A 12,259-nucleotide genomic window follows, 5' to 3' on the forward strand; every position below is an offset into this window, starting at 1 on the left:
GATGCAAAATTTCTGATTATCTTCGTAAGGGGAAATAATTAAAATTAAGCGGCTATTATCACGGTTGTACGTAAAATGGGCATAGTCTACAATCCTATCATTGAGCAAGGACTGAGGATTCAGGCTATAAGCATTTGTATAGAAAACTACGACAGCGCCCAGTACAGGCATTCATTATGATTCAATAGAAATGGCATTTATTAAAAATGCTATTGTAGTTTTAAAAATCTTTTATTAAAAATGCTACTGTTATTGTAGTTTATCTTAATTATTCATATCAAAGAAGCTGATATGGAATTTTTAATCATCGAAACATCTATTTACTTTCGACTATTTGTTGCCAGTATTTTTTTCTAAGGTGTTTTTAATAGTTGACATTGTCAACTTTATGCTACCTCACTGAGCTTCGTTTGTTCAAATTTGATGGCTCCGTTCTCTCACAAGAAATAAAAACATTTCAACAAGCCCAAGCTTCCTTTCACTTACTATAGATACTCAAGTACGAGTCGACGTCTAGAAATCTTGTACTACCTGTGTGTTGCCATTTGTGAGTATGTTATCAATTACAATGGCCGATTTGTGAAACGTTATTGTGTATTGTTCAGGAACTAATTAGAATGTTTTGAATTCTTAAATATTTCTGGCAAAGTAATAAAATATAAAATAAATCTGGTAGGTTTTAATGCTCATTTATGCATATAAACCTGTAAACAGTAGGTTTATAAGTTTCAGCATAGTAGGATAATCTGAGGAAAAAAAAACTGTGGGAAAAGAAGCCGCGGAAAGAAAATCTCGGATATGAAAATAGGCTGAGGTAAGAAAAGTTGAAACTGAAAATAAAATATCATCACGCCGTCAGCTGAGAAAATAATAGCATTATATTATCGTGCTCTTATTTAAATATCGGAAAAGTGAATGAACCGTTAATGTGGAACAATTTTGAAATTGTCGTGACTTCCTTTACGGACTGTTACATAACAACTTTGTTTGCGCTTATTGGGGACTTCTTTTTGTGGAGGACACGGGTTGTATTGCATCGCTGAGTATTTGAGAAAATATTGTTTTCGAGTTTCGAAAGTATGCAGCTTTTAGTGTGCCAAAAAAAAAAAAAAAAAATTAGGAGAATCACACTTTACTATAGCATTATTTTATTTCGTAATTAAATCTCCATTTGATCCATTCGAGAGAAGTGATAGAACTGTATTCGTAAAACTTTCATTAAAAGTTAGTTATATTGGCTTTTATTATTTAAAATGTTTTATGTATTGCGATCATATATTTAAAAACAGAATATTTTCTTATTTATGGTTTGTAAATATTTATTTTTGTTCCGCAGTTTTTTTCCCTTAGTTACCTCCCGGTATTCAAACTACGTTCAGGGATGGCAAAGAGTTTTTATTATTTTTTCAGTTACACAAAAAAAATAATAATACAAACTTTATTTCCAATAAAAAGGTAGCGTTACCCTTTAAGCAGATCAACAAGTTATCCTTTGCTAAATAACACAGAGTTTAAATAATTGAATCAGTTGCTTCTTCCTACAAAACACATATGCAACATAGGGCAGGAACAGCACAATATTGTAATTCAGTGACATTCCTCGTGAAATGAAGGACAAGCCAATATTATTTCTTATTTTTTGTCATGTAGAGTTAAAAGCCTAATCAAGGTAATTTCTAGATAATTAACCTTCCGAAAAAAAAAAATGTAGCTTCAGAGTACGCGGAGTTTCTTCGTACACCGGGCGTATAGAAAAAGCAAAGAATGGACAGAGTTTCTGTTCATCCTTTACTTCATCTTGCGACCAGGCACGTGATAGGAAACACAGTATCATAAAAATATTTGGATGTAGCAACAGGACACCGTTATCAGAGCTCTTGTACATTGGTTCCACTAAACTACAACCATTAGATAGTCACAATTTGGCTCTGTCAGCCCTTGTGTCGTTAATCCATATAACTACAATCACAAAACTGCACCACTGCAATATCTGCTTATAACCTGGCTTGTTAGTTTTTACAAGCTTCATACATTTGCTACAGACATTTATACTATTATTTTTGAATTTGGATTACAGGATTCCTATTTCTTCCAAATCAGTACGAACCCATGCATCGCCCAGCATCCATCCCTTGGCAGTCTAGAGCAAATTTACTGTTCACTTTTTATTTTTTGGTAGACACTATCTGTAAATGTATCACCTAAAAACTACAACCTACATTAATTCAAGTTGCGTGTTGACGAGTAGTTATGTCAACCGCACACCCTTTCTGCTCAGACCGACTAACTCAGTCATGGGGTCAAAATTTCCAAAATGCTAAAAGGAAGTATTCCTTGGGTTGGTGAGAGAGACAGAGTCCACTTCATTACCGGAAAGGGCTTCTTGAAATCATCATTAAAAAAATGGCTTGTGAAACGAATGGAGAGGGGTCACTCAATAAAATGATATATAGCTCCAGGTATTCTACACGTTTATTTTAGATTATCTCTATATTTAATAATAATAAAATGGCTTTATATTTTATTCCATATAAACATTAAGCATACAAATGGTACATTTTCTTTTCCTGGCGGTTTTCGACTTAACCAAAGAAAAAGAAAGTTTTAAAAATATACATGATAAATGTGAAATTTAAAATGTATGCAACATATTAAAATAGTGTATTTATTTATTTGCTTGAAATCCTTTAGATGATGCATTGCTGAAAGTTATTTGATATTTGGTTATATACCAAACTCTGAATAGTAATCAGAATCGCTCATCTGTTCGATAACGATGTTAAACGTGCAACATGAATTTTTTTCTTCATCATCGCAACGTTTTATCGTTCCAATAAAATTTTACAGCGTGCCCAGTTTGATACGCGTATCTGTTTGCCATCCCTGAAAGAGATTCTGTGTTTGGTTGCGAGTTAGTCCAAGGTACTCGGGGTAGTCGTAAAACATTGTACAGTAGTAGTAAAAGTCTTTGACACCACGTATCTAGTAAACATAAATTTACATTAGTTGCGTTTATGGCCAGAGGAAAGAAAGAGCGAATAGCTAGTGAATGCTTTCAATTAATGTTTTTAAATTCTTTTGAATAAGTACTTATGGCCAGAACTTTGCCACTTTCCCACGTTTGATTGAATTTCCGAAATCAAGCGCATGATGTACGTGAATAGAAATAGTGAATTGGACAAAAACGATGACCGCGTATGGAATTAAAGTGCCGATGCGTTTGGAAATATCGTGTCATATCAGCGGCATATTAGTGACTGTCGTATTTGGCGTGCCAAGCTAGCTGAACACTAGCACTAAAAAATAGCAAAAAAGACTTTTAAAAATTAAAATAAGCATTCCATTTACATGATCAGCTGAGCAGAAGGTAAAGTCCACTTACAATAGTGAAAGAAAAGTCGACCAAAAACTTGTAATCCGAAATTACGTTATCCACCGGCAAATTATAATCCAACTAACACATTTCAAACTGAAACAATAATTGTAAGATATATCAAATCAAAACCAAAAATAAATTAACATTAGACAACTACATTTCCTAATATTAGGAAAAATGAACATGACGATCTGCACAAATGCTTAAGCCTACATGATCCGGCTATTGCATGCTATTACATGATCCGGCGTGCGCAGAACGCCTAAAATTCAGATCTGGTTGTTTTACGGACATATTTCTCAAATTCCAACAAAATTCAGGACTTTTTTTTTTTTTTTTTTTTGCGGCGTTTTGCGCGTGCTGTGGCGGCCGTTGCTGGGTTAACATAAATGACACCAAACTAACGCTGACACAGGATCGGTGCGAAAATAGAAAAATGTACTCTGAATGCCGTCTTCTTAGACATTTAAAAGTACATCCATTAGAAATGGGAGGACACCTCTGAGAAAAAACTGTCTTAAAGGTCAAGGAGGTGAAGCAGCAGAATTATTAATACTGACTGTTGCTACTCACAGTTTGGTCAATCAGCACAATAATTAACTTCCAGAAAATTCTATTCGTGTCTTAAATAGCCAATGGATAACAAGTTTCTGGAGAGGGAAATACTGTATATTAATACGAAATGATCACATATAGCGTACATACACCTATATATATCTATATATCTATCTATATATATATATATATATATATATATATATATTAAACAGTTAGTTTTATGAAATTAATGGAAGACTTTGCACTCTTATCTGTTTACCACTTGATTTTACCTTTATTTCTTTTTCTTGCTTAGCGTTTGCTTACAAAAGTTTTATACAAGGTAAATTGCATTATATATAACATTAGAGAGTTTTATAAAATGCTGTTGGCTCAATAAAAACTTGTGGCAATATTATGGCAGACAACAAATAAGCCTTTTTCACTTGCAATGTTAATGTATGTGTTTTCAAATTTAGACTTTGGTTCATACCTTTGTTATGAATAAGTGTAAACTAAATCATTCTTAATAAATAAAAATCCCCCCATATTGTTCATCTTAGGTTATTTTTCGCAAGTACAATTTGATCATAGTAACAATATGTGTTATAATTTTAAGAAAAACTTTAAAATAAGGAACTACTCACATTTTTAGGAGACTGCAATATGCCGAACGAAACTGAAACTGTTTTAACTGTGCATCTTTACAGATGTATATTAAACTGTACATCCGCTATTCACATGGGCTATTCACATCATCTAAACATTGAAATATTTGCCACTCCAAACAGTTATTGACGCCTTTATTGACGTGAACACCTTTCGAAGTTAATATTTGTTTCATATTTGTACATCTTTATAAGGTCTTTTGCATTATTTTAACCAACATTCAAAATTTCGAAAGTTCTAAAAGTGAACCGATAAACAGAAGAGTCACCTTTGTACATAGATAAATTAAATTTTTACCTACATGGGAAAAGTAATATTCTACTTATTTGTCTATTTTCTTTGTAACTTATCTATTTAATTCACTAATTTTCTTATACTTAATGTTATTTAAATATACTAAGAACCGATAATCGGTTATGGCGGACTGAAAGCAATAGGTTAATATTACATTTCAAAATATAAATGAATTCATCTGGCATTTTAACTATCAGTGGTCTTGTTGAATCGATGGTCGCTATTTATATGGGGTTTAAGGGCTCAACAGGCTGTTATCTTCAGCAAGTACAGTACGTCTTTAATGTAATAAAAGTAGGGCTGACATAACCAGTGTTACGATGTTAAATGTATATATTTTCGCTGCTGAATAAGTTTCGCTTAATGACAGAAGTTGTTTTTAAACATGTACGTGCAAAACATAAAAAATATTTTCCTATTCTTCTTAAGTTCAAATAATTTAAAACAACTTATACGGATTTACTGCTGTAACTCATAATAAAAGAAACTTTTATTATGCAATAAACTTTTATTGCAAAATTTCGAAATGAAAAAGGCGTGAAGAGGGAGGGAAGGTTATAGTTGAATGTAGTTATTTCAGTGACCTGCACTCGTAATATCTTGTATAATTGATAGTTGGGAATCGTGGATTATCCTTCTTTAGGGAAATAAGGAATTTTAACACCTAGCCATTAAACGCGTAAAAAGAAATATTCGAGAAATGAAGCTACTTGCAAAAAGCTATTTATACAAGGTAATTTAAGATTGAGGGGTCGCGTTAATGGTATTTTTATTTCAAAGGAGTATTTTGTGTTTGGATTTTTCTAACGCAACAATTACGCGCAGAAAGAGGGTATAATTTTACAGCACCATTCTGTTATTTCAGCACACATTTCACAATATTTTTCATAGTTGTCTTGTACTATGCATACTGTTGCAATTCTCAGTCTACAAATCCTGATTACTTAAACTCATCAAAAATTCAGTGAGGCTGCATATCGTTCGTATTGTTTTCAGAATTGTTCGAAACTTCAATTAGCCTTGGAAAATATTTGACGTCACTCACAGTGGAATTGAAGAAAAACAAATCCTCAAAATCCTCTCCTCCAATAAGGTGCAGTTAGATACGAAGTTCATAAATGTAAATAACTGATACAGTCATACATAGTTCCCGTGTAAATTTTAGAAAAGCTACCTATAATTTCTCTCTCAATCTAAGTCGTATACAGTTTTCAAAAATCCCAGTAATATGTACTGTTGGGATTTTTGTCCAGAGAACTGGGGAGGAATCTATATATAGTTTCCCAAGAAATAAATATCTAGTTCCCTTGAAATGCATGAATTTTCTATTAGATTACGCTGACTCTAAGAAAGGAAAAGTTTATTCATTAAACAACAATATGTAAAATATTTTCAGGCTAAAAACCCGACTAATGTTAAAAAAATAGAGCAGTTGAAAAAAACGATAAAGTAATAATAAGTGTTGCATTCTTCAGTTTATAAAAATTTCGATGTTAACATATCACGCTTTGCACACTCCACTTCTCTTTTCTGGTCATTTACTCGAGTAGTTATTCTTACAGGTTTGGTGTATCAGGACTCTGTGAAGTCTACATATTTCAGTTCATAGAAGTGAGCGCAGTGTAAAATACCAATTGCGCTTTGTGTAAGCTACCACCGTTTTCGTACACTATCACAGTTTAAATTAGAACAGTACCCTGTTTTAATTACAAACGTATAGTGTTTTTTTATTACTATTTCTTTGCGAGTAAGAACTACATATGCCGAAGATCATTATCGTAACGCTTCTGTCTTTGTTTCATTTATCAGTATGCATTTAGACGTAGAAGAAAGATAGAAAATCTTTTTCCCCTGTAAGGGAACTAGGAAACTAAGATATTTGTCTGAGTGTAGAAATAGTTTTAGTAGGAATCTGCATTCAGCATATCACAGATGACTTATCACTGTGATGAATATCGAAACTAACGTGGTTTGACTAAAGTAATGATATGTGGACGATTTGTGTTAAGGAAGTGGCAAAGATGACTGATATTTAAGGCAACAATATCGTGGAATCTTGTTTTTTTTCCTAAAATGTGTAGCAGTCTTATCCGCTGATTAGAAAAGAAAGCTTAAATGTTGGTTACTTTTTACATCGTGAATTAGACCAATTTGCGTAGAAAGCCTGTTTAGATCATCTCCGTTTTTGCGTTTCACTTTTTTTTTTTGCTAACAGTAGTCTTCAAATTTTAGCAGTATTTTTAGGGGTTGCAGGTGGAGCACAGTTAACAGCAGACTTGATGTCGGCCTGAAGATTTAATTATTAGTCAGATTTTTTTCGTAAAGGATGCCACATTGCAATCGGCTTCCTCAAGGAAGACATCATTTGGTTCCAGTGAGATAAAGATTTCCCTTTACATTGCGGTCCAACAAACACATGACCTATAGATGGAACTTTATCGTCCTCTTGGTGTTCAGCCACAGTCAGGCGTAGCTGGATATTCTGCCAAAGGAAAATAAATTCTTACAAAACCTTTATATTATATTAAGAACTACATCAAATATATACATTGGGTGAGCATTATATTAGGAATACCACCCTAGTTTTACTCAAAGTGTATCGACCCCATAAGATAACAGCAATCTTCTTTCAGAAATGAGCTCAGTGTAAAATAAGATATTCAGCCGTATAGGCTGGGTAGTGTCCCTCACTTCCTGCACAGAAGATGAAAGTCGAAAAGGCCATTTACTTATGGCCTTTATGACTTCCTTAATGTTCTGTTGCTCTGCAACTGCGTTAATCAGGAAAAAAAGTTAGCATATTGCGTTAGTATATTGGCATCAGTGTCATAGCAAGGACAGTGCGACGATGTCCATACACAGGATGGAGTTGACAAGAGGGCACACATAGCGTTGTTTAGCCTCCTCTATTACTGTTACATTTAATCAGCTGGAGATGAGGGAGCGAGATGAGATATTCGATACACGCACTGAGGTGAAAAATTGACTTGTTATAGATCTGTTGAGAATCACTCCACTCCTGCATAATGCGCACCCAATGTACAACGCATTATCCTACTGGAAAGAGTCATTACCAGGAGTTTATCAGTATGGGATGCATCGTCTTTGCGACGATGTTTCGATAGGCTGTACCGTCCAGAAGCTGGTCCAGGACTATTAAACGTTTCATCTTCTTCCACTTATTTACAGTTCCGCTATAGGAGCTGGCAATTTTGACATTAAGCGTTGATTCATTGGTGCTGTTTTCTTCATATCGTAGCTTTGTAATCTATGATGCAAATATCCTGGATTCATCGGACAAGACAGTAATTTTCTAATTTCCAAGTTTCTGGGTCCCATAATCCTTGATCCATCACAGACACTGGCATTTTATTTTATCTTTCGATACTTGAAACTGTAATGGTGTATGTCAAGTCTTCAGCTTCTGTGGTTCAGCTGGACAATGTCCGATGCTGGATGCATCGAACATTGTCTGATGGAACAGCTCATGCTATAGACATATTGCAGTGCAGTTGGTGTATAGCTGCAATTAAATGTAATTTTGAGCTCACCTGGTCTGTGCATCCGTACATCCTGCTCATTATCTGATGCTGGAGAGTGCCGCCTACTAGTTTCTGGATGCTCTTTTTGCGATGCTTATTTGTTTTCTCTACTCTGGGCCTTTCCTAGCGCATTCTTAATACTGTTGCGTCAACGGTCTGCCAGGAACCTTCTGAGTGAACACAGGGTTCTGAGTAAGCGCCATTGAATGACACCCTTCCATTAGGTCTCTATTATGTATGACCAAAAATCAGTTTTATGATATCATGTCGTTCGCCCATTTTTGCCATTGTAAATCTACTGTAAACGATTGCCAGGCATATCTATTAGCTAAAATATCAGGCCACGCGACAACACTAACACAGCAACGCATTCCATTTTCCTGAGAGGAAATGGTGTTTCTAATAAACTGTCTCCATTAAATGTATAAATGTACTGTATTTATTTTTTCACTTTCTATTTGCCTCTGTTTCCAAATATTTGATTACTCGGAATAACATTACATCATCACCAAGGTTCGGTTTATCCTTGAAGGAAGCCACCGTTGATAAGTTTAATTTTCTTCAACCAAAGTAAAGCGCTGAGTAAAATAAACAAATGTATATATGTTTATTGGTACTACTGTATTAGTCAGCTTAATTAGTACTACTGTATTAGTCAGCTTAATTATGAGCAACGTTTGAGAGTTTTAAAAATTTTCGGTTAGAATTTGCACAATTAGACTAATTATATGAAATGCGCCGCATTCTACAGACGCTTGGGTTTACCTCATTGAATCGTAAATCTTACAAAAAAACTTAGCACGTGATAAATCTTGAAGACTAGTTTGTCCTCAGTCATCTTCCATGTATGTGCATATTTGTCTGTTCTTGTTTGCCTAGAGTATTTTGTCCCATCCTCAGGCTTCTCTGTGTCTAAGCTTGAAACTGATGAACTTGGCCACGGTACGAAAAATCCATTGGAAGTAGTATCGAATCTGGTGCCACTTAAACAAACTGAAAAATGCATAAATGTTTAGAAGACGATGCAATTATCCGATCAAAGGAAAGCCTAGATCTCATCTAGGCTTTCCTAGATGTAATCACAAAGCCAGACGCTTTGTGATTAGACCGAATCCAATTCTTTGATCTATCTTTTCGCTTCTCGGAAATTCCTACTGTCTATTTATATTAATTCTTAACTTGTAAATAGCTCTTTTCAAAGGAACCACGGAACAGTCCTTCTTTCATAAGACGGTTTTTACCATCTTGCTATGTATGTTAATTTAGTAACATTAATTATTGTCTTACATTTTTCTCAAAGATATTTATTATCCTAACCAGAAACAAAACTTTTGATTTAATTTCAGGAATAAGCACTTTCTGCGCATCTTAGACGAGAGGTTAATCGATATCAATAATTAGCATTACTAGTTATGCGCATGGACCCTGCTAGAGGTCTTATTTTAAACTGCATTTGTCAGTAGGATGGCACATGTCCTATCGAAGGCTTAAATCATCACTGCTTTGTCTTGCAGCAGCAAATCTGAAGAGTCACAGCACAGAAGGGACGTTGAGACCACATCATGAATGAAGAATGATATGCTTCTCTTTAGGGAAACTCCTTTTATCCGTAATGCAGGGAATAACTCCTTTGACTTTCCATGTGCACAACATGTGGCTTTATGACTTCGTTTTTCTTTTCTGTTTTTTTTTTTTGGCAGGATGCGCGACTATCAAAACTTACTGCGTCCTGAATGTCACATGACGAACACGAGAACAACTCTTGTGTTTCTAAACGTTTCCCGAAAGACTTACGTGCAGGTGGGAAATTCAACTATAGATAACTATTAGAATGACCCGAAGCAATGGACACTTTAACTCCACGTAAAGTTTGAACTTAAATTGAAAATTTATTGGGCACTAAGTCCTGTTCGCTATCAAGTCTTTATGTTGGCCCTTTAGTTCGCGGTTAGCAACGTTTCGGGTAGTGCTGTTTTATTTATTTTCGGTATTTATATTTAATTCATTTTTCATGAACGCTTTTCAGATGAAGATTCCTCGCATACTTAAAAAAAAAAAAAAAAAAAAAAGGGAGGAGGGTGCAAGCGGTTCCCTACCTGTAAGGCATTAGATGGCACTGAAAATATCATCGCTTCATTGAAGATGGGATGCCTTTCGTCTTTTTTCACCGAGGTTTTCTTCTTTGCTATCTTCTTTCCGTTTTTAAGCACGTATACTTTCACAAACGGATCTGACAAATAAATACAATATCAAAAATATTAAAAATAATCATTATGTTATCGAATAATTCAGTAAATTTCTGCGCAGAAGGCGGATTCAGATAAACGGATTTGAACACATAAGAACACGTAGAAAACTATTTTCAAGAAATCTGAACCAGTTGCCAATTGGACAGAAAAACATTAATACAGTTCAATTTGTTAAGAAGAATATATAACTTACCTCCAGTTTCTTTGCTTCCTTTCCACTTAAGGTTCCTTGCTTTGACCACCACTACAGTAAGTCTCTCAGCAGTTGGCAGGTAACTTAGAGAAAACATGATATCGCCAAGGTCTGCTGGGCCCTGAAGAGAAAAAAAGTAGAAGGCTTTTAAAATGTCAATAATAAAATGAACTCGTCACAAAAATTATATCTAATTAAGACAACAAGAACCTCTATTTGGATATTTTAGGACGTATTTGTCCTGTGCGCAATATGTAAATATTGCGCCAGGAAAATTACGAATTGTTCTTCCTGTGGAAACACGAATGACGGTGTGTAGTGTTGACATAAGACAGTAATAATGTTCGAAGCATGATCAAAAATTTCGGGGACTGAAATGATATTGGAAATGATGAACTTGATTAGTTGATCGGATGGAACTCAATCGAAGTTCTCTTTGACACTGCATACACCGATTCTAACACTTCTGTAATTTCTGGAAGCATTAGACTTCTTTTAGAATTGATAAAGGTTCCTATGTCACGGTTTGAAAATTCCTCAGTTCCTTGCAAATCTGTAAGGGAGCTTATGAAACAAAAAAATTAAAAAAAATTATAGTTTTTATAGTTTTCAAAATATGGTGAGCGGTGGATGGAGAATTCAGTGATGAAGTGCTCAAGAAATTCTTGGATGGAAAGAGCCGAGTGTACAGGAAAGAGTTGTCACGATGCAAGCAAATTCAGCGAAGCATACTTCTCCGGCATTTTCCTTCGAACAGCATCGTCCAATCGCTGTAGAACTGTTTTGTAGTATTCCTGGTTCCCTATTTTACAATGCGGAACACATTCATAATAAACAATGCCCTGTGAGTAAAAAAATAATAGGGCATTTGTTTCCGTATCATAGACATGCTCCCATGATTTGTCACCAGCAATGATAGAAGAAATAGTGTCGGTCAGCAGCAGTAGCATTTGACAAAGATCCTGACATGCGAGAACTCGACGCTCTGTGATCATCAGTGAGGATGTGAAGAACAAACTTAGCCGAAACTCGTTCATTTCCAAAACTGAAATTGATTAAAATTGATTGACGTGTCCCATAAGAAACACCACTAATTTCACTAACAACTTTGCGGATAGGTACACGTCGATGACTCCTGATCGTATGAATATGGGCGATTGAATCATTGGATTTTGAAGTTGAAGGGGGCCAGAGAAAGGTTCATCCTCGATGAACAGGCAGCCTCCCCTCTCTTAAACTTTGTGGTCCAAAAAAGTCTTCAAACGACATATGGCATTTCTCTGAATGTTGTTTTTAAAATTTCTGTTTCCCAGTTTCTTAATTTTGAAACAAAATTTGATGCAAATTCGCTGCTCAGTGAAATCTCGTTTTCTTCAGGTAAAAAAAAAAGTTGAAGCAT

General features: G+C 34.9%; 1 protein-coding gene across 2 annotated transcripts in view; it reads right to left on the reverse strand.

The window, feature by feature from the left end:
• Window positions 1–6,776: 6,776 nt before the first annotated feature.
• LOC150074987 (synaptotagmin-12-like) overlaps window positions 6,777–12,259 on the reverse strand; it is a 45,122-nt gene continuing 39,639 nt past the window's right edge. For both annotated transcript variants that reach the window (XM_090388727.1, XM_090388728.1), the window contains exons 8-10: window positions 10,861–10,981; window positions 10,515–10,648; window positions 6,777–7,358 (exon numbers count right to left, since the gene is read on the reverse strand). In XM_090388727.1, the coding sequence (XP_090244853.1) occupies window positions 7,179–7,358; window positions 10,515–10,648; window positions 10,861–10,981 (435 nt within the window). In that variant the 3' untranslated portion in view covers window positions 6,777–7,178. The remainder of the gene's footprint in view (window positions 7,359–10,514; window positions 10,649–10,860; window positions 10,982–12,259) is intronic.

Source organism: Mastigoproctus giganteus, chromosome 14 (genome assembly GCF_048544385.1).
Source record: "Mastigoproctus giganteus isolate SK-2022 chromosome 14, ASM4854438v1, whole genome shotgun sequence".
In the NCBI taxonomy this organism is placed as follows: Eukaryota; Metazoa; Arthropoda; class Arachnida; order Uropygi; family Thelyphonidae; genus Mastigoproctus; species Mastigoproctus giganteus.